Source organism: Mesoplodon bidens (assembly GCF_964165515.1).
Source record: "Mesoplodon bidens genome assembly, chromosome: 3".
Classification (NCBI taxonomy): Eukaryota; Metazoa; Chordata; class Mammalia; order Artiodactyla; family Ziphiidae; genus Mesoplodon; species Mesoplodon bidens.
The window spans coordinates 5537149-5560288 of NC_138178.1; the positions used below are offsets into that span (position 1 = coordinate 5537149).

The window sequence follows — 23140 nt, forward strand, 5'->3', positions numbered from 1 at the left end:
TCTGGCCACCCCCCCCACACACACCCTGTTCCCCCAAAAGATATGAAAATCAACCCCAAAAGGAAAGTACAGATGTTAAGGGGGGAAAGTAGTATATTTTACTCATATGCTCGTTTTAGTTGCAGATATAAGTTGTGTGTCCCTTCAGAAAAATGAAAATTTCAGTAAGAACTTGAACTGGAAATTGAATTTTTAGTGACGGTTTTATTGAGACATAATTCACGTACCATAGAAATCATCTACTTAAAGGGTAAGATTCAAGAGTATTTAGTCAGTTCCCGGAGCTGTGTAGCTGCTTCCACCACAGTCAGCTTTAGAACCTTCTCGTTAGCCCAGAAGGAAACCCTGTGCCCACTTAGTCGCCCCCATTTCTCCTTGTCACCTCCACCAGACCCAGCAACACTCTTCTGTAAAGTTTCTACATTAATTCTCAGCAAGGTTGCTTCTAGAAATGTATGCAGGTTTACTGTCAACTCTAGAAGGCTCCTTTATGACATACTTCTGTACTACACCTGACCTTCTGGAAAAATCTTCCAATATGTCAAATATATAATTTGTTACTTCTCTCTTTTTTTTTCTTTTTTTTCAATTTTAGGACACTGACATAGCTCCCTTTGCGGCCTCGTCACATCGTGTCTTCATAAAATTTCATGCAGAGTATGCAGCCCGACCGTCAGCAATCCGGCTAACCTGGGCCAGCTAACCGCAGGAGGCCGGGTCCGCTCAGCACTTTGATTTTTCTGCAGGGGCTGGACCCTCAGACCTCACGCTGGATGGGATTCTGCCATCCTGATACCTGTCCCCGCTGCCTGTGCCACTGAGAATAATCTGAACTTCTTTGTTTTTCATCAAAGTACATGTGGAATCAATATTTGTATACATTTTTTGCATGTAGAATGTAGCTTCTTTAATCTAATATTTTGAGCTGAAATTTTCTAGAATCCCTTAAAGGGGTGGAAATGATTATGGCATGTGTGCTGTACAGTTTCTAAAGTTAATAAAATAGAAGGACCGTTTTCACTGTGAATGTCAAATTGGGGATGATAAACACTACTGAAATGTAAACAGTGATGCTGCATTATTTTTTTAACTCATTAAAATTTGTCTTTCACTATGGGGTATGTGTAAAATTTCGAGTTGAATATTTCCATTTTAAAAAAGTATATGAGTCCTTCAGTATAGGAACTCTGGAGCCAAGCTGCCTGCGTTTGAATTTTAGCCTTTCTAGTTAACTTCCTTAACTCTCTGTGCTGCAGTTTCCCTATGTACCACTGTTGTCTGTTCGCAGTTTAACAACACGAGATGCGAAGTTATACATAGTTAAGCAATGCTTTGACCACGTTTTCTGCTGCCTTTAACCAAGAGACGTTAGGTTAAATATGCAAAGTTAAGTCTTACTAAGAAGAACATGGGGCCCAGTGAATGAAAGACGCTATCGAATGTGTAACTGCATCTTCTTGTACTACTCCAATGCCAGGGAAATGATCTCTGCACAGACTACAGAGCCACATAAATGAGATATTCTCACCTTCGCTCTACCATGGATGGATGCATCAGCTTTATGGAGGACACTCTATTGGAAAGAACAGTGAACACAATGAAGAGACCATCAAACCCAAGGGTCTTGACAAAGCTGGAACAATGGACTAAAACCCTCAAGATGAAGTTTGATAGGCATAGATATAAGACCTAGCTCTTTTATATAAAAATGAATCACAAAGTCACAGAATATGGAGAAAGTTGAACAATAACCTATGAAACAGTTGTTTTATCTGAAAGCAAGAGTAACATATGCAGCTGTCAACCAGTAAGAGATGATTTGACCTGTGGTTGCATCATTAGAGTAACAGTAGAAGGACAAGAGTCCTTTTCAGAGAGTGTCCTTTTCATGATTCCTAGGAGGCCCATGAGAATATCTGGAAAGTGTATCTACCAAGATGAAGACAGCATAGTCAATATTAGTATGTCATTTTTACACTGAAAACTGAAAATAAGAATATTTTCTCTTATTTCTGTAGGCCATAAGTAGAATCTGAAAAGCCATGATATAAAATGAATGGTCTAGAGGCGGGTGGTGAGGGGAGGTCTTGCCTGGAAGCCAACGGAGCCCAGGAGTCGGGGAGCTGGGCTTCCTCTCACCACGTGCTCTTTCTCCCCCTCTCCTTTTCTGTCTGCCTAAAGAACTGGGCCTTGTCAGGAAGAACAGACCACAGCCTGGCCAGCACCGGCTACGGTTAAGTTAGCCATTGCTGGCCAGAGCTACTCTTATCTGAGCTTCAGGGAACTGCCTGGGATAACTCAGCCAGAGGCCACCACAGGCCAGGAATCTCCCGGCACTTCAGACATTGGTGAAGAATGCCCCAGGGGATGGATGGGGCCAATGACAGTTTGGGGCTAGGAGATGCCCAGGTTCTGGGTTCTACTTCTCCACATCTCCTATTAAATTTCAACTCCATTTAATTAATAGGAATGTGTTAAAAATCCACCATACACTCCCCTAGGGAGTAGTAACATCGTTAATTTTATTAAGAGAAAGGAGAACTAACATCTATATAACATTTGCTCTCTGCCAGGCATCCTTCTCATATCACTTGTGGAAATGGGATACTCAGAGCCGTCACCTCCATTTTACAGTTGAGGAAAATGAGGTGTGGAAAAGCTTGTAAAACTTGAGTGACAGAATGTGATTTTAACCTCAGCAACCGCCGAAGGGAGTGCCTCCCGTCCTGCCAGAGGGATCAAGTGTGAGCTTAGTAATATGACAACCTATCTTCATAGATCTAGTGACATTATTAAAAAAGACTGTCACTGTTATATGACCTAGAAAAAATGCTGATGCAATTCTTGTTATTTTAGTAAAAACTTAGAGATTAGACAGAGTCAAAAATACCCTTAATGGAAGAAAACGTTTAACCTATTGAGACCTCAAGTCACACTATGGCTATCAATTTAATGGGGAAGTTATTGGAAGAAAAATGATATGATAATTTTTGGATATTTAATGAGAAATTTGCTTTTCAATTTTTTTTTCTTTTTTTTTTTTACTTTCTGTGTTTTTGGCCATGCCACTTGGTCAGCAGGATGTTCCCCAACCAGGGATTAAACCCGGGCCACAACAGTGAAAGCCTGGAATCCTAACCACTAGGCAGCCAGGGAACTCCCTGCTTTTCACATTTTAACTTGGTAACTTTATATGTTTCTTCATAAGTAGTTTATTGGAGACAAAGGCATTTTTTAAATGAACGATTTATGTAATAATTTACGTGAATTTACCCACTGTTGTCGTAGTCTGGAGTGCTGAAACAGAGCAGGGCCCTATGAGGCTCCTGGGCATGAAGGCCTTCCTGTGGCCCCCATTTCTTGATCACAGGAAATAGGCTTCATTCAGCCTCCAAGTCCTCCCCTGAGCTCCAATGGGCAGGTTCAAACAGTTGCTAGTTAGGGAAGGGAGGAACAGTCAAAAGAAACAAGCAGCCTTGGGGCAGGGTCCTGGTCTCCCCCCCCACCCCCCACCAAGGGATGCACATCACAATATCTCTGGGCTGTTTGGCAGATACTGAAACCCCCTCCAGGTGGGAGAAGTTAACTGTGTGCTGCCCACAAGCACGGAGACCCCAGACCGGTTGGAACCAGAAGGTTGATGATGCCGACTCCCACTTACTTCCCCACCAACCAATCAGAAGAATGCCCACGAGCTGACCACACCCTCTTTGAACCATTACTATAAAACTCCTCGATATCTACTCCAGGTTGGACACACAGTTTTGAGGGCACCAGCCCACTGCGGCCCCCTTTGCCTGGCAAAGTATTAAAGCTATTCTTTTCTACTTCACCCGAAACTCTGTCTCCGAGAATTAATTCGGTGTCAGGGTACAGACGGAGGATTCGGCTTTAGTGCCTCATGGGGACCAGGCATTTTCCATACTCTGTCTTTGCTTGGCCCCCTCTGGACTCAAAGGCAGGGATAGTACATATTCTGCCAGAGGGAGGTATTGAAGCACATGCTGTGTGTGAGCATGATGCACTTGGCCGTGACACCGCAGAGGGGATTTTAGCTCTGACAAATATTGACTTTTCCTTGCAGGAATGGCTACATAATTTGCAGGGCCCCTGGTTCAAAAATTATTAACCATTTCAAGCTGGTGATAGCAAAACAATAAACTAACTATGGGGCCCATCTAAGGCTGGAGCTTCGTGTCACTGCACACAGTTTGCATATCCAGGAAGCTGGTCCTGTTTCCATGTTATAAAAATCTGGAACTTAGGGACACATTTCATTAAGAATTGTATGGCTAAAAGTGAAGAGAATGAAAGGAGATTATAAGGGAGTGAAAACAAATTTCTGGAAAACCAGAAGTGACTGCAAGCATGGGAAGGCAGCCTTGTGATGATCATAAAACTGGGTTCTAACCTCTGTAGAAACTTAACAAATAGCCCAGGGAAACTTAATGCTGACCTAGGAGGGAAACAAATACACATCAACAACAGAGGAAGAAAGAAACCACACCAGCTATCTAGAAAAATCAGCTCAGACTTCATGCTTAAATACAAAAGGACAACCAGGCATCACCAGACAGAGGGAGAGTTACAGCAGCCTGAACGGGAAAGAACGAGATAAACTAACAAGAAAGGGACATGAGAAAACAACTTAGTAAACACGAGAGGTTTAAAAATTGTTATCCTCAGAGATATTTGAGAAGAGTGTGCATTCATGAAGCAAAAGCAGGGCGCTATTAAACAAGAAGGAGGTCTTTAGAGCTCTGGAAGATTAAATAGAGAAAATCTCCCAGAACATGAAGTTGAAAAACAAAACAAAACAAAAAAGGAAATATATGAGGGAACAAAATTGCCCAGCTATTGAAAACCAGCCCAGGAGGCTGCCATCCAATAAGATTTCCAGAAGGGGTGATAAATCAGAGAAAATGGCAGGAAAGAAATTTCAAAGGATAAACAAAACAATTTCCAGAGAGGAAGAGAGAAAAGAATCATCCTCTGAAAAGAACCCAATGAGCCCTAAACAGATTAAGCGAGAAAAGACCCCCCCCCCATCAGAGATATTATGGTGACATTTCAGAACATGACGAATGATAAAAAGATCACAAATGCTTCCCAAGGGAAACCAATAGTTCCCTGCAAAGATGTGAGGAGACCAATATGTTTCTGGGCATCAATACTGAAAGCACAAGTCAGTGGAACTATGCCATCGAGATTTAAGAGAAATTTCTTTTGAACCTAGAATTCCATGTCAGGCAAATTCTCAAAGGTGTGGGCAGAATACGGACATTTAAAAACATGCAAAACTACTCAAAATGTGTGCCTCCTATACATCCTTCTAGAGGAAGTTACTTGAGGGTAGTTACTCCAGCAAGACGCCTGCAAGAAATGTCTGTCACAACCCAGGGACCAAATGAAAAGAAATTATAGATAACTTCTCAGCTGGAAGGACAGAACGGATCAGTCTAAGTTAGAGCAGTAAATTAGAAGGTTCCTAAAGTCTTCAAGAAGTCATTGGATTTCAAGCAGTAGCGAGTAATGAAAAAGCTTAAAGGTTACAAGAAGAAAAAGAAAACAGAAATTCTAGTAAAAAGAACAAAACTGTATAAGCAAATCATCATTCAATAGAAAGCGAACTAAGCTACGTCACATCATAAGAACAGAGAAGTCACGTATTTACCTGGTATATTCCCCCTCCTGTGACCCAGGGGTCCGTGACTGCGACCTGGGCGCCGGGGACACACAGACCACCAAGGAGTTCTTGCTTTGAGGAGCTCACAATATAGCGGGAGGTACAACCTGTGGGGAAGGGACTCAGGGCAGCAACTTCCAGTAAGTGGAACCGCAATTAAAGAAGCAGCACACTGAGAGAAAACTTACTTGTAGCTTCCCCGGGACCCATCCTGGTGTACGGCCATCCCCTCGCAGGCGCTGCCCAAACTTCCCGGCTTCCGCCCACACCACTCTGGCTTCGACCTACAAACTGAGCCTGCGCCGAACTAGTGCGCACGCGCCGATCCAGTCGGAATCTCCAACGGGGAGGGAGCTAACCTCGGGTGGGGCGGAGTCTCGAGGCCGAACAGCAAACGTGAATGGTCGGCCCCGAGGCACGCTTTCTTTTGTGGGCGGGGTCTCGCACTAAGCCACGTCTAGTAAACTGTTCTCCTAATTAGGGAACGGTCTGGCGCCGGCAGGGCGAGGAGCTGAGAGCGGCTTGGTGTGCGCCTGCGCCGAGTGCCGGGACAGGGCGTGTTCCTCGTTCGGGTGCTCGTTTTGCACAGACCGAGTGCATCTTTCGCCGCCGGAGTGAGCCCTGTAGAAGCCTGTTGTTCCCACGCGCAGCCTGTTAGGTGCAAACCTCCGCAGTGAGTATGTGTGTGGCGTTGCCCTTGTGTTTGCTTCTCTCTCCGCGGCGGGAATGGTGCTGGACCCTTCCCACTCCCTGTCCCGCCCTCCCCATCCCCCTCCCTGCCCCCGACCCTGCCTGCGGGTGCCCACTTTCCAAGGCCAGGGGAAAACTGGAGAGTGCCAGCCGGGGGTTTCCTCATTTCTCTCTCTGCACCCTCCTGGCCGTCGCCCACGTGCTTTGTTGTTGTCGTTTGGTACAGGTCATGTCCAAGTCTCTGAAAAAGTTGGTGGAGGAGAGCCGGGAGAAGAACCAGCCGGAAGTGGACATGAGTGACCGGGGCATCTCCAACATGCTGGACGTCAACGGCTTGTGTAAGTTCTCCGGAGGGCCTTCCCCTCGGAGGAGCTGGACGGGTTTACGAGTTTAAGAAGTAACTGCTGGTGGCGGTGCGAGACGTTGCAGTGGTTTACATCCCACCCGCTGCTTGGCTGCTTGTAAACAGCACTTGTCGAGGCTCAGCTCGGAAAGCTTGCGGTCAGAGTTTGTTCTGCCCCAGCTGGAAAACGGACACGAGCCAGGTTAAGAATCCCCGGACCGTGGCTGCTGGACCTCATCAGTTCTCCAGGCTGATCGATGGCCTTCGGGTGGACTTACCACACAGTTTACTAAAGAGCCACTCGGTGTTTTAATGGAAAATTAGTTCTGAATTATTTTTCCATTCTCTTAATATAGTCTCCTGTGTAGCCTTGAACAAATGCCCCACGGAAATGACCTGATAAGTGTTTTTGCACCTGGAGCTAGTTAAACATTTCTTGACTCATTACCTTTTTCTGGGTTTATTGTCCTCACTTCGTTCAGGCTTTTGTTACCTCCCCCCTGTGCTATTGTGTCTTTCTAACTTTCCCTTTTGCCTCCAGTTTTACTGCCCCTGTTGCTTTCCTGTAACGTGCATCTTATTGCAACTCTCTCCTTTAAACCGGGGATTGCAAATTCAGATGTCTTCAGGGGCCAGGTGAGGATGGTCATGAATTCCATAATAGGTATCTCATCTGAAGGGGGCATCTGCTACACCTGCTGCTTAGCTCCAAACAGTTGTCACCACTTGGGGATGTTGGCCCAGTGTTGCCAGATTTTTGTTTTTTTTCTATGAAGCCAAGAATCCAGATTTTTATATAAAATTTTCTAATTTTTAGATATTGACAGTTAATTCTAACACATTAGAGGTGAAATCAAGCTCTTCTTCAGGTTGATTGTGGCTGAAGTTTGGACCTTCTGGTTGTCCATTACCAATGGTAATGTTCCATGTTCTTGCGGTGACCTGTTCCTTTCTGAATCTGACTATAGCCTGCCTTAGCGCCTGTTCCTTCCATGCATCTGGCATCCCAGCCATAATGAACTGATGGTCCTTTCTGAGCCAGGGCATTCCTTCCCGTCTTTGTGCCTTTAGAAGTATCCTTTCCTCCCTGTCCACCCCCTTCACCCCAGATCCTTTTACTTACCTGTCAAGAGTCAGCTCAGATGCTACAGCCTGTGTGAAGCCTTCTCAGTGAAGTTGGGCACACTTTGCTTCATGACCCTTTTTTTTTCTTGGCTGCGCTGTGCGGGGCCTGCGGCATCTTAGTTCCCTGGCCAGGGATCGAACCCATGTCCCCTGCAGTGGAAGCTTGGAGTCTTAACCACTGGACCACCAGGGAAGTCCCGCTTCATGATGCTTGTTACACAGGATTGTGATATGTTCTTAATCCAGACGTCTTTCTTGCCCACTGGGAGGCCGAGGGGAACTAAAGCAGTGCAGTGTTCCTGTGTGCCTTGTTTATTCTAGTGCCTGGAACACAGTAGGTGCTCCGAAATGTTTGACAGATGAAAGAAAGAATGAGGGATTAGGCCTGCGAGCTGATGAAATCCAGACCAGGATGTGACACTGGAGAAGAAGGGGGGACGTCCAGGAGGCCCTAAAAGATGACGGGTTGCTTGTCAGGCCTGGAGAGAGCACAGTCAAAGATACCGTGAATCTGTGGTTTGCACCTGGGACAGAGATTGGGGTTGGTGCCATTGATACATCTCTGCAAAAGGCAAGGGGATGAAAAGCTGTAGGTGATTTGCGTTTGGTAATCCTTAGGAAGATACCTGCCATTAAGTTTAGCTTTTGTACGAATGAGCATTTCAGTCTCCTGGTCTGTGCTGGCCTCTCTCAGTCGTCGTGGCTTCTTGGTGGCAGCAGGTGTCTCAGGTGATGGACCGGCAGTTGCAGAGCTGGACGTGTCCCCGTACTGCCCCGCCGTGCTGGGGTCATGATGGTCACTGGGGGCACAGCTGCGTCAGAGGAAGGGGATGGGGGGAAGAGGATGGAAGCAGGAGGGTTGGCTCCGCTGTGCCCTTTGGTCCCATGGGTTTCTGCCCCTCAGGGCTCTTTCTCATAGGCTTGAAAAAAGGTTGCTTTCACTAGAGGAACTTTATACTCCTCAGCTTTGAAGAGGATTCTCTCTGTAATATTTATAAGTAGGGAGAGTGGTGTGGCTATTTCAGTTCAGTTGCTTTATCTCTTTGAAGCCTTGGCTTTTATTGAAGAAGAAAAGATAGCCACTTGCTTCCTGAAAAAGCTCTTTCCGGTGTATTATTAGGTGCTGAAAAGCAAGGTCATTCTTACTGTTTTCCCAAAGAAGTCGCTTCAGGAAGAGCAAGAGTGCTTCTTGGGGAGTTTAGTGGAAGTGAATTTGGAAATCCCACCTCCTCAGGCCTCTGGAGTGTGGTAGACCCAAGGAAGGAGTCCCTGCTTTCTGCTAAAACTCCCCGACTTCTGGAATCTGAGGGTCCCAGGATGCCTTCAGGATCCCATCCTCCACTGGGGCTCATTTATCAGTAGTGTACATAACATTATGTAGTTTAATATCTTATATATTAAAGTATTTGGCATGATCACCTTAGTTGTAGTATAAGGATTCCCATAGTCTTTTTTTTTTTTTTTGCGGTACGCGGGCCTCTCACTGTTGTGGCTTCTCCCGTTGTGGAGCACAGGCTCCGGACGCGCAGGCTCAGCGGCCATGGCTCATGGGCCCAGCCGCTCTGCGGCACGTGGGATCTTCCTGGACCGGGGCACGAACCCGTGTCCCCTGCATTGGCAGGCAGACTCTCAACCACTGCGCCACCAGGGAAGCCCCACCTTTGTGTTTTAAACATCTTGGCCTGGGCAGTCCTTACCCTTTCTCTCTCCAGCCACCCTCCTCCCAGCCATGTGAATTAATGCTTGTTGAGGAAAGAGATGACTTTCTGTCCATGTGACTCCATTCACATGTGTCACCTCCTCCGAGAAGCTCCTCAGGACTAAATTTTAACCCACCATCCCCTCCAGCCTGGCTTAAACGTCTTTTCTGGGCCTTGCGTGCGCATCTCTGTTATTTTTGTACTTGGCGTTTGGGAAAAATTTATTGAAGAAGGTTGCTGTCCTTCTCAGTTAAGAATTCCGGTGTGCTGGGGTAGAAAGCATAGCACAGGAGAGAGGGGGCACAGCCTCTGGCTTCACTGTAACTTCATCACCTCTTTGAAGGTCCTGTCTCCAAATACAGTTTCACTCTGAGGGCTTCAACGCAGGACTTGAGGGGGCCGCAGCTGAGCCCATCACGTCTGCATCAGAGATTCTGAATGGTACACACGTGAGTGCTTACGTGGTGGTAAGTGCTTCTCGCATCAGCCTTTGGTGCAGGTGATAATCATCAGCGTTTTACAGATAAGCAGACAGAAGGTCGAGAAAGCCCCAGCGTCACATGTTAGACACACCGACAGCTTTGTCCTGTAACCCTGTGCGGTGTGGTTTCCCACCCCGGCCCAGGCCTTACGGAGTGATGCTCTCCAGGGCTAAGCGGGGCTGGCAGGCCTCACCTCATGCCAGTCAGTTTCAGAATTCTTTAAAAACACTGTGCTGGGGACTTCCCTGGTGGTCCAGTGGTTAAGACTCCATGCTTCCGCTGCAGGAGGGCATGGGATCGATCCCTGGTCACGGAACTAAGATCCTGCATGCTGCACAGTGTGGCCAAAAAAAAAAAAAAAATGTGGTATGGGTATAAAAACAGACATATAGACCAGTGGAATAGAATAGAGAGTCCAGAAATAAACCGTGGCATAAAAAAACCCCAAAAAACAACACTGTGCTGGCTAAGAAAACGCATCATTCTTCCAGTCTGCCAGCTTGGAAGCTTAGGTTTATCACACTGTTGCATGGCTTTAACCGTCGAAGAAAACAGTAGAGGCAACTTGGTCTCTATCTGGTCAGAGTTACCTCTGAACCCTCCCCATTTCCTTAGGCTTTTCTGAAAGACTATTAATTTTAACTGGATTTAACGGCAGATGTGAGATTTTTTATACTGTATATTAATTCATTTTTTTCTATCTTCAAACTTAGAGCGTTAGCTTAAAACCCTCTATAAAGTATGGTGCTGGAGAAGATTCTCTTGGGGCAGTATTGGTTCATGCATCACAACAGAATAAACCTGAGTTGAATGAAATGGTAACTGTAGTTGTAGTTTACCGGTACATCACAAAGAGCCTTTCATTTAATACGTCTCTCTGTGTACCTGTTAACGATTCCTCCAGACTCAGAATAGTTCTTAAGGGTAAGGTGGGCCAAATGAAAGGCACACCTCAGACCAGCTAGTGAACTGGAGGGGGTCTTGGCCTCTTGGTTTTTCAGAGCACAGCACAGAGCAGAGATTGGTGACATGGTGTACACCCTCAGTGTACAAGTGGCTGTTTTGCAGATGTTTACATACACAGGTGGTTTTTCAGAGCTGTAAATATTTCAGTCTTCAGGCCTCGTGAAAGATGCCTATTTAACTGTTACGTATTCTACAAATTGTGTACTCTTTATTAGAAAAGGATAAAAATAATAGATAATTTTAAAATATCTGTATGGAGTGTATTAATCTACATGCACACGTGTGCCGGGCATCGTACGTGGCTCTCCATGTGGATTATTTCCTTTAAGCCTCACGGTTTCATTAGGATTCTTATCATCATCATCATCCTCATCACCCAGTTTATAGCACAGAGACGTTGAGAACTTAAGTACCTTCCTTGCTCCAGGTCACACACTAATAAGTAACAGAGTCAGGATTTACAGCCAGGAACTCAGACTCCAGAAGCTGTGTTGTTAGCTCATGCTTTTTTTTTTTTTTTTTTTTTTTTGCGGTACGCGGGCCCCTCACTGCTGTGGCCTCTCCCGTCGCGGAGCACAGGCTCCGGACGTGCAGGCTCAGCGGCCATGGCTCACGGGCCCAGCCGCTCCGCGGCATGTGGGATCCTCCCGGACCGGGGCACGAACCCATGTCCCCTGCATCGGCAGGCGGACTCTCAACCACTGCGCCACCAGGGAAGCCCCTTCTCATGCTTTCTTGCCTTACTCACGTCACTAACGTTTTTGACAGTCAGGTGCACGTATGAAGGTGAGGCCCGGTCCCGGAAGCCGCGTCCCTGCCCTGCATGGGCTGCTGAGTCTGTATCCATTGAGGAATGCGTTCAGGGATGCTGACCCTCCCCTGCTCTTGCCCGCGGGGCTGAGGAAACAGGAACCTTCTTCTTCCCCAAACACTTAACACACTCTTTAAAAAAAATCCATTTCAAGAAGCCTTTACTGAAGTGCTCCTATAGATAAGCGCACATGTAACTGTACAGTGTGACAGATTTTCAAAGCAAGAAACAGAACACAGCGGGCATGTCCCAGGCACTAGCCCCTCAGGACAGGGTCCTGACTGACAGCATAGATTCCCTTTGCCTGTCGGTGTGCATCGTTCAAAGGAAAGAGGGTTCACAGTGCACACTCTTCACTGTCTGGTTCTTACGCTCAGCATCTTGTTCACGAGCTTCATTCGTGTTGCGACACTGGTTACAGATCCAGGGTGTGACTGCCAAGTTCAGGCATCCGTTCTGCTGCTGTGGTGGATGTTCGTGTCGCTCCCAGGCTAGGGCTGTCCCCCGTAGTGCTGCTGTGGCCATGTGAACACACATATTCCTTTCTGTTGGTTACAGACTAGGGGTGGAATTACTGAGTCATGGGGTGTGCTCTTGTGTACGCTTTAAAATGGAAGCAGGAATCACCGAAATGGGGAAGACCTTTGAAACTTAGATGTCTGGCAAAGGCTGAACGTACTTGATGCAGAATGAGCAGAGGTGCTGGCCAGGCCTCACGAGGTGCTCACTCAGTGCATCGGCCTCTTCCGAGAGAAATGACTCACACCTCAAGCTCTTCCCTGAGAATTAGCTTGCTCACAGATTGGTGTCATCTATACCAGCTGCTGGCAAACTTGTCTGGATTTTAGACTCACCTAGGGAATGTTTAAACATTCCAGTGCTCAGGCTGCACCCCAGACCAATTCAAGGGGAAACTCTGAACGTGGAAACAGGTGCCAGAAATTTTGCTCTTTAAAATAATATGTTTTCGGGCTTCCCTGGTGGCGCAGTGGTTGAGAGTCCGCCTGCCGATGCAGGGGACATGGGTTCGTGCCCTGGTCCAGGAAGATCCCACATGCCGTGGGGCGGCTGGGCCCGTGAGCCATGGCCGCTGAGCCTGCGCATCCAGAGCCTGTGCTCCGCAACGGGAGAGGCCACAGCAGTGAGAGGCCCGTGTACCGCAAAAAAAAAAAAAAAAAAAAAAAAAAAAGTATATATATATATGTGTGTGTATATATATATATATATATATATATATATATATATATATATTTTCATCCATGCACACCACAGCCTCGCAGCCACGGTCCTTGTTCAAGTGCAAACTGTTCATTTTCGGCCTGTGGGAACCTCTTGTCGTTGGCTTTCCCATCCAGTGGACGTGAGCAAAGAGTAACAAGCTGTTCCTGGTGTGTCTGCGAATTCCCATCCCGGACCTGGAATCAGCTGTCCTCATAGAAACCCTGTTTTTGTTTGTCTGTCTTAGTGGGCAATATTTTGGGACCACAATCTGGGCTCCAGGGGTGCTCATTTTTCCTGGGTCGTTCATGGTCTTTAGGCATTTTTAGCAGACACAGCTAAAAAAAAAAAACCAGTATACACACACACACACACACACACACATATGTGTGTGTATATATATGCAATATATGTATCTGTAGATATATACAGATACATACACATATATGAAGATTAAAATATCTAACGAGTTCATACTGGTAGGTCCAATTCAAATATAGGACTGTAAGTCTCTTATTTAACTTCCTTCACACTAGTCTCTACTTTTCTTCCACTCTGAGAATCCTGATTGTCAGGGATACACATGATGTTAGACTATCTCACACTTACTTATTTGGTACATTGCATACAAATAGCAATGCTAATATTACCAGCGCGGTATTGCTGAAAAGAGTCGTTTTGTGCATATTCTATCCCCATTCTCCCCCTTTTTTTGTTTGTTTTATTATACTTCACTTTTTTTTACAGCAGCTTCCCCTGTTGTTGACCCTCCAAAGTTTCCCCTGTTGTTAACATCTGGTATTCATTCGAGTGATACTTTTGTTGCAGTTGATGAAGCAGCATTGATACATTATTATTCACTAAAATCCGCAGTTTACATTGTTGTCCGCTGGTTGTGCTGTAACACACTATGGCTTTTAACAGATGCATAATATCCTACAGAGTAGTTTCACTGCCCTAAACACCCTCTGTGTTCTACTTATTTTTCCCTCTCTTCCTCATTACCTCCTGTTGAACCCCAGGCAACCACTGAAATTTTACATCTCTATAGTTTTGCCTTTCCCAGAATGTGATATAGTTGAAATCGTAGAGTACGTAATCTTTACAGAAAGCCGCCTTTGACTCAGCAATATGAGTGTAAGTTTCTTCTGTGTCTTGTCTTGGCTCGCTAGCGTGTATTTTTTATTATTGGTTAAAATTCCATTGTCTGAGTGCACCACAGTTTTTTTGTCCTTTCACATACTGAAGGACATCCTGGTTGCTGTTACATTTTGTCAGTTTGCCGCTATAAACATCCACGTGCAGATTTTTGTGTGAACATAGTTTTTTGACTCTTTTGGGTAAATGCAAAGGAACAGAATTGCTGGATCGTACGGTAAGAGTATTTTTGGTGTAATAAGAAACCACTGTCTTCTGAAGTGGCTGCACCATTTCGTACATCCCCCGGCAGTGAATGAGAGAGTTCCTGTGGCTCCACACCCTTGTCAGTATTTGGTGGTGTCAGTATTCTGGATTTTGGCCATTCTGATAGGTGTGTAGCGGTATCTCCTGGTTTTCAATGGGCAGTTCCTTAATGGTGTGTCATGTGGAAGATCTTTTCATATGGTTCTTTGCCCTCTGTATATCTTCTTTGATGAGGTGTCTGTTAAGGTCTTTGGCCCATTTTTTAATTGGGATGTTTCTTTTCTTATTGTTGGATTTAAAAACTTTGTGTACTTTGGAAAGAAGTCCTATATCCGATGTGTGCTTTGCAAAAATTTTGTCTTAGTCTGTGGCTCTTGTTTTTCCCTTTTATTAACATTGTCTTTCATAGAGGAGAAGTTTTTAATTTTAATGAAGTCCCAGCCAGTTAACACCTTTTTTTTTTTTTTTTTTTTGGATAGTGCTTTTGGTGTTGTATCTAAGAAGTCATTACCAGATCAAGGGCTGCCTAGATTTTCTCCTTTGTTGTATTCTAGGACTTTATGCTTTTGCATTTTACACTATGAACCACTTTGAGTCAGTATTTATCACAGGTGTAAGTTCTGTGTCTAGATTCTTTTTTTTTTTTCTTATGTAGATGTCAAATTCCAGCACCATTTGTTGAGAAGATTATCCTTTTTCCATTGACTTGCCTTTGCTCCTTTGTCAGAGACCAGTTGACTGTGTTTGTGTGGGTCTGTTTCTGGACACTCTTCTGTTCCAGTGATGTCTTTGTTTTTTTCAGTTGGCGGCTGTGGATTTATAGAGTAAGTTTTGAGTTGGGATGTGTCAATTTTCTGAGTTTGTTTTTCTTTTTCAATATTTTATTGCTATTTTGGGTCTTTTGCCTTTCCATATAAATTTTAGAATCGGTTTGTCGCCATTCACAAAATAAACTTGCTGTGGTTTTCATTGGGATTGCACTGAATCTCTAGATCAAGTCAGGAAGAACAGGCTAGCCAGGGGTGGGACTGAACGTTCCAGCCCTGGCAACCAGCCCCCATCCTTTAGAAACTTCTGAAAGTCACCTCATTAATATAACAAAGACACCTTTGTTTAGATTCATTGTGGTAAAGCCTCCTGTTTGGGTGTTGTTTAATACCTCTAGAGTTGATATAAGGAGAGAGTATTGTGTCCTGACTCAAAGCACCAACTTTGGAGCCATGGTCTATATTAATTATCCCACTTTGCTGTTTATTTGTAACATGCCCTTAGATCACTTCCTGTCTTTGTACGTCAATTTCCTCATTGATAAAATGGGAAAAATCTGCCTAAAAGATGACGTCTGTGTAGCAGAGTAGGTACCTCAAAATGATCCTCAGGATCCGTCATTAGGACATTTTGCATTTGTTACGCTGAGGCACAGGCTGTTCTCTGGTGGGGCAGGGGGTTTGGGCTGAAGAGTCTAATGGGCCTTTGGGCGGGAGTGGAGGTGTGGATGCCCTCAGGGGCACATCTGTTTGCTGGATCTGTGTGTGTGGCAGGCGGGGAGAGAGGCTGGTGGCAGAGGCTGGGGCAGGATTGTGGGAAGAGATGGAGGGGGACCCCGTGGATGATCAGAAAACAGGTACCGAGATTTGAGCGGGGGGCAGCTGATGACAGGTGTCAGTCCAGTAGACTAGGGATCTGGGACTGGACAGGGCAGCCCTTGGAGGTCAGGGTAAGGGGTGGCTTGCGGGGAGCAGACGATGACCGGGGCAAAAGCAATGCAGGGCGGCCTGCGAGACCACATCGCGTGCTGGGTGTGGGTGCCGGCTGGTGGCCCAGCGGCCCTCAGACACGCAGTGCCTGTCTGAGGACCTACAGCGCTTTGAGCTCGGAGATCCACCCGGCCCTGTGGAAGAAGGTCAGAGATTCCGGCTCTTCCTGCTTCTGAAGCCACCAGGGAAAAGCATGGCTCTTGGGTTGAGGGTAAGAAGCGTGGAGGGAGGTTGAGCCGGGGGCAGAGAGAAGCCCACCCTCAGCTCCCACGCAGCGGCCTTCTCTGTTGTCAGGGACACAGGGAAGGTGAGAACAGAGCGGTTGGTCTGAAGTGGAGGGTGTGCATGTGTGACGCTGCCCATCTTCATTTGGGGGGAAAAAATGAACCAGTGGACTAAGGCTCCTTTTTATCTTATTTGTATTTGCCTAGTAGAAAAATACGGTCAGAACTAATCAGATTCTTGTTGGGAAACAGCTTTTAAAGGGTCCTGTCTACTTACTAGTGCTGAAACCTCAGGCAGGTTACCTAGCCTCTCTGGGCCTCATTTTTCTCACCAAAAATTGGGAGGGAGGGAGGGCGGGCTTCCCTGGTGGCACAGTGGTTAAGAATCCGCCTGCCAATTCAGCGGACAAGGGTTCAAGCCCTGGTCCGGGAAGATCCCACATGCCGTGGAGCAACTAAGCCCGTGCGCCACAACTACTGAGCCTGCGCCAAGAGCCCGTGAGCTACAACTACTGAGCCCGCATGCCACAACTACTGAAGCCCACGCGCCTAGAGCCCATGCTCTGCAGCAAGAGAAGCCACCGCAATGAGAAGCCCGTGCACCGCAACAAAGAGTAGCCCCCACTTGCCCCAACTAGAGAAAGCCTGCGGACAGCAACAAAGACCCAACGCAGCCAAAAATAAATTTTAAAAAATGCAAAAAAAGAAAAATAAAATTAGGAGGGAGGCAGAGAATAATAGTGCAGTCTGTTAGTGTTATTGTGAGGAATACATGAGGTAATAAAGTTCTTAGAACCGTGGCCGCCACATTTTAGGTGTTTGGTAAACATTAGCGGTTGTGGTTATTATTTTAACATTTTTTAAACATCTTTATTGGAGTATAATTGATTTACAATGTTGTGTTAGTTTCTGCTGTATAACAAAGTGAATCAGCTATACATATACATATATCCCCATATCTCCTCCCTCTTTCGTCTCCCTCCCACCTTCCCTATCCCACCCCTCTAGGTGGTCACAAAGCACTGAGCTGATCTCCCTGTGCTATGCGGCTGCTTCCCACTAGCTGTCTATTTTACGTTTGGTAGTGTATATATGTCCATGCCGCTCTCTCACTTCGACCCAGCTTACCCTTCCCCCTCCCCGTGTCCTCAAGTTCATTCTCTACGTCTGCGTCTTTATTCCTGTCCTGCCCCTAGGTTCTTCAGAACCTTTTTTTTTTTTTAGATTCCATATACATGTGTTAGCATATGGTATTTGTTTTTCTCTTTCTGACTTACTTCACTCTGTTTGACAGACTCTCGGTCCATCCACCTCACTACAAATAACTCAATTTCATTTCTTTTTATGGCTGAGTAATATTCCATTGTATATATGTGCCACATCTTCTTGATCCATTCATCTGTCGATGGACACTTAGGTTGCTTCCATGTCCTGGCTATTGTAAATAGTGCTGCAGTGAACAGTGTGGTACATGACTCTTTTTGAATTATGGTTTTCTCAGGGTATATGCCCAGTAGTGGGATTGCTGGGTCATATGGTAGTCATATTTTTAGTTTTTCAAGGAACCTCCATACTGTTCTCCATAGTGGCTGTATCACTTTACGTTCCCACCAACAGTGCAAGAGTGTTCCCTTTTCTCCACACCCTCTCCAGCATTTATTGTTTCTAGATTTTTTGATGATGGCCATTCTGACTGGTGTGAGGTGATACCTCATTGTAGTTTTGATTTGCATTTCTCTAATGGTTAGTGATGTTGAGCATCCTTTCATGTGTTTGTTGGCAATCTGTATATCTTCTTTGGGGAAACGTCTATTTAGGTCTTCTGCCCATTTTTGGATTAGGTTGTTTGTTTTTTTGATATTGAGCTGCATGAGCTGCTTGTATATTTTGAAGATTAATCCTTTGTCAGTTGCTTCATTTGCAAATATTTTCTCCCATTCTGAGGGTTGTCTTTTTGTCTTTTTTATGGTCTCCTTTGCTGTGCAAAAGCTTTTAAGTTTCATTAGGTTCCATTTGTGTATTTTTGTTTTTATTTCCATTTCTCTAGGAGGTGGGTCAAAAAGGGTCTTGCTGTGATTTATGTCATAGAGTGTTCTGCCTATGTTTTCCTCTAAGAGTCTTGTAGTCTCCGGCCTTACATTTAGGTCTTTAATCCATTTTGAGTTTATTTTTGTGTATGGTGTTAGGGAGTGTTCTAATTTCATTCTTTTACATGTAGCTGTCCAGTTTTCCCAGCACCACGTACTGAAGAGGCTGTCTTTTCTCCACTGTATATTCTTGCCTCCTTTATCAAAGATAAGGTGGCCATATGTGCGTGGGTTTATCTCTGGGCTTTCTGTCCTGTTCCATTGATCTATATTTCTGTTTTTGTGCCAGTACCATATTGTCTTGATTACTGTAGCTTTGTATTATTGTCTGAGGTCAGGGAGCCTGATTCCTTCAGCTCCATTTTTCTTTCTCAAGATTGCTTTGGCTATTCGGGGTCTTTTGTGTTTCCATACAAATTGTGAAATTTTTTGTTCTAGTTCTGTGAAGAATGCCCTTGGTAGTTTGATAGGGATTGCATTGAATCTTTAGATCGCTTTGGGTAGTATAGTCATTTTCACAATGTTAATTCTTCCAGTCCAAGAACATAGTATATCTTCCCATCTGTTTGTATCATCTTTAATGTCTTTCATCAGTGTCTTATAGTTTTCTGCCTACAGGTCTTTTTATGCTTAGGTAGGTTTATTCCTAGGTATTTTATTCTTTTTGTTGTAATGGTAAATGGGAATGTTTCCTTAATTTCTCTTTCACATTTTTCATCATTAGTGTATAGGAATGCAAGAGATTTCTGTGCATTAATTTTGTGTCCTGCTACTCTACCAACTTCATTGATTAGCTCTAGTAGTTTTCTGGTAGCCTCTTTAGGATTCTCTATGTATAGTATCATGTCATCTGCAAACAGTGACAGTTTTACTTCTTCTTTCCGATTTGCATTGCTTTTATTTCTTTTTCGTCTCTGATTGCTGTGGCTAAAACTTCGAAAACTATGTCGAATACTAGTGGTGAGAGTGGGCAATCTTGTCTTGTTCCTGATCTTAGAGGAAATGGTTTCAGTTTTTCACCATTGAGAATGATGTTGGCTGTGGGTTTGTTGTATATGGCCTTTATCATGTTCAGGTAGATTCCCTCTATGCCTACTTTCTGGAGGGTTTTTATCATAAGTGGGTGTTGAATTTTGTTGAAAGCTTTCTCTGCATCTATTGAGATGATCATATGGTATTTCTCCTTCAAATTGTTAATATGGTGTATCACATTGATTGATTTGCGTGTATTGAAGAATCCTTGCATTCCTGGGATAAACCCCACTTGATCATGGTGTATGATCCTTTTAATGTGCTGTTGGATTCTGTTTGCTAGTATTTTGTTGAGGATTTTTGCATCTATGTTCATCAGTGATATTGGCCTGTAGTTTTCTTTCTTTGTGGTATCTTTGTCTGGTTTTGGTATCAGGGTGACGGTGGCCTTGTAGAATAAGTTTGGGAGTGTTCCTCCCTCTGCTATATTTTGGAAGAGTTTGAGAAAGATAGGTGTTAGCTCTTCTCTAAATGTTTGATAAAATTGTCTGTGAAGCCATCTGGTCCTGGGCTTTTGTTTGTTGGAAGGTTTTTAATCACAGTTTCAATTTCAATGCTTGTGATTGGTCTGTTTACATTTTCTTTCTTCCTGGTTCAGTCTCAGAAGGTCGTGCTTTTCTAAGAATTTGTCTGTTTCTTCCAGGCTGTCCATTTTATCGGCATAGAGTTGCTTCTAGTAGTCTCTCATGATCCTTTGTGTTTGTGCAGTGTCAGTTGTTATATTTTAACATTTTTTATTCTAATGAGTGGTTATAAAGTCCCCAGTGTTGCATATTGATGTAGGAGGCATTACATGTATATTAGTTCTTTCTTTTCTTCTCTCTTCTGTGTTTCTCACAGAATCAAATAATTTAATTCAGCTTTTCATTTTAAACATGAGGAACTGTGCTCTAGAGAAATCCAGCGATTTTTCATTTTCCTCAGTATTCTCATGGAATTACAGTCCGGGTCTCGCACTGCTTGAAACTTGCTTTTCTAGCTGTGCTTGAGGCCCTTTATGTAACTGTCATATCTATTCAGGGTAGAAAGGACTTTCCACTCAGGTTTATGTTCTTTATTGATAGGCATTTCCACCATCTTGAAAAGAACACTCCCCCGCGGTGTGAATATTGTTTTTCCAGTTTAGGAAGAATAAGCTCAAGAGGTAGAATCTGGAAACCTTGGTTAGAGTCTCAGTTCTGATTCTGCGGGAGTGGGGAGTTTGTGGGGAACCTTAGAAAAATCACTTTACCTCTGGGCCACAGTTCCTTATCTGTAAATTGAGGAGCTGAAGCTTTTTCCTGTAACTGATTTCTAAAAGTACACCTATTTTAGGTTACACAATTAAAACAGTTTATGCTAGAAAAATTATTCAATACAGACAAGTAAAAAAAAAAAGGTGGGTTCGGGGGAGAAGGTAGGAATGTAGATATAGAATAAAACTGACTCTGGACCTGGAAGCTCTTACTCACCCTGAAAAAACTTTGCAGCATTTGTCTATTGATTGATTGATTGTACGCGGGCCTCCCACCGCTGCGGCCCCTCCCGGTGCAGAGCACAGGCTCCGGACGCGCAGGCTCAGCGGCCATGGCTCACGGGCCCAGCCGCTCCGCGGCATGTGGGATCTTCCCGGACCGGGGCATGAACCCGTGTTCCCTGCATCGGCAGGCGGACTCCCAACCACTGCGCCACCAGGGAAGCCCTGCAGCAGTTCCCTTTTTTTTTTTTTTTTTTTTTTTTGCGGTATGCGGGCCTCTCACTGTTGTGGCCTCTCCTGTTGCGGAGCACAGGCTCCGGACGCACAGGCTCAGCAGCCATGGCTCACGGGCCCAGCCGCTCCGCCGCATGTGGGATCTTCCCGGACCGGGGCACGAACCCGTGTCCCCTGCATCGGCAGGCGGACTCTTAACCACTGCGCCACCAGGGAAGCCCGCAGTTCCCTTTTAACGGGAGTTTCGAATCCGCTTGCCTCCTTGTGGTGCTGACATTCTGCCTTGTGTCGTGGTTCTTTATCGCCTCCCCTCATTGCAGAGTGAGCGCCTTGAGGGCAGTACTTGTGTCTCCCGCGTGTTCTGTCTCTGTCAACATAACTAAGTCCAGCGCCTGCAAACAGTGTGTAACTCCCGGAGCCTTCGTTCACGTCCTCCTCCTCATTCCCCAGGAGCAGTGAACAGCCGTGAACCTTTGGTAGTTCACTGTATTCTCCTCTTTAATTCTCCCAGACATCTTCAGAATTAAAATTTTTTCTTTGTCCTTTTTCCTGAAGGAGAGAGTGTAAAGTGATGTGTTTGGATGGGGAGGATGTGGGCTCCATGTTGTCAGTAACACGGTGCCTTGGGTCCAAGCGTCTTTTGACTTAATGTCCCAGTAGACACCGAAGCCTCAGTCAGTGACGAGCTCATAGGGGTTCTCAGCACGTGTGAATTCTCTGCTCTTATTTACATAAAGGCAGACGTATCACATTGTTAAAAATCATCCTATATGATAAATTGCTTTCTGTTGAATGAAAAAGCAATTAATTATGCTGAGTGACCATTTATCTGCAAATAGGACTCAGTCAAGTAACCAGTTTTGAAAACTTGCTACCATAGAGTTTCCAACTCACCACAGTAGTTGGTTGGGGAGGAAAGGAAAGCTTTCATACCCTGGTGATTTTTTTTTCCCCCTGAAGTTTTAAATTATGAACGAAATTCAAAAGAAATGTTCTTTTATGATTCTGGGTGTGTTGATGAATACGATATTTGTATTATATCTTGGTGTCAAACGTTTTATTGTCTGCCTTCACTTAAATATACTGTCAGAAGCTGCACGCTAAAGAAGATCTGAATCTGCATCCTTCTAGCAGGGGTGCAGTAACTTCAGCGTGTGACGCGGGCGGGCATTTTAATCACACATCTTGGAGACACGGGACCCAGAGTGGTCAGCGTGGCTGCGTGGTGCTCATGTGCGGCCTCCCCCGCAGCCCCCCTGAGTCTCTGAATCCGGGTTACTTAGGGCTGTTGCTGTTTCTAGCCTACCGGGAGCCCAAATGGAAAAGCCTTTGGGACCATCCTGTATTTTCAGTTCAAGTGAATTCTTCTTTGTAGTCAACAACTTTGGGAGGAATTGAATTCACAGAGGGTACTGTTTGCAGTGTAATCTGCAGACTTGCACCGAATTTGAAGGCTGCCCACCCTGGAATTGTAACACAAGTCAAAGGTGACCTTCTTTGGACATCCCAGAGGGTATGGCTGTTCTCCCACTGCAATATTTGGTAGCTCAAGAGCTGTCAAAAAGGGGTAAACTAGGGACTTCCCTGGCAGTCCAGTGGTTAAGACGCTGCACTTCAAGGGGCCGTGGGTTCGATCCCTGGTGGGGGAACTAAGATCCCTCATGCCGTGTGACAAGACCAAAAAAAATAGTAAACCGTTTGTCTTCTGAAGGTAGCGGTGTCTTTCCGATTGCTTCCATGGGAGCGCAGCCTGTGAAATGAACTGACGGTTACAATTCAGGTTTTGGTGGCCAGTGTTCTATAATCTTTCGTCGGGAACCCAAAGATGCCCAGTTCTGACCTGCGACAAGACAAGGTGGCAGAAACTTTCAAGTCCCATATCACTGTGTGCGTTTCCAAGTCTCACTCCCCTTGTCTCATCCTGG

The 23140-nt window shown here is 45.1% G+C and overlaps 2 protein-coding genes across 4 annotated transcripts in view; both read left to right on the forward strand.

Moving 5' to 3' along the window:
- The window catches only part of CUBN (cubilin), a 276297-nt gene extending 273475 nt beyond the window's left edge, over window positions 1-2822 (forward strand). Inside the window, exon 67 of the mRNA XM_081230089.1 lies at window positions 596-2822. Within this exon, the coding sequence (XP_081086215.1) occupies window positions 596-703 (108 nt within the window). The 3' untranslated portion in view covers window positions 704-2822. The remainder of the gene's footprint in view (window positions 1-595) is intronic.
- A 3383-nt stretch (window positions 2823-6205) lies between these two features.
- Window positions 6206-23140, forward strand: part of RSU1 (Ras suppressor protein 1) — a 190952-nt gene continuing 174017 nt past the window's right edge. The window contains exons 1-2 of one of the 3 annotated variants that reach the window (XM_081227722.1): window positions 6206-6363; window positions 6603-6714. In XM_081227722.1, the coding sequence (XP_081083848.1) occupies window positions 6606-6714 (109 nt within the window). In that variant the 5' untranslated portion in view covers window positions 6206-6363; window positions 6603-6605. The remainder of the gene's footprint in view (window positions 6364-6602; window positions 6715-23140) is intronic. The other 2 variants (XM_081227723.1, XM_081227724.1) reach the window with 2 other exon arrangements.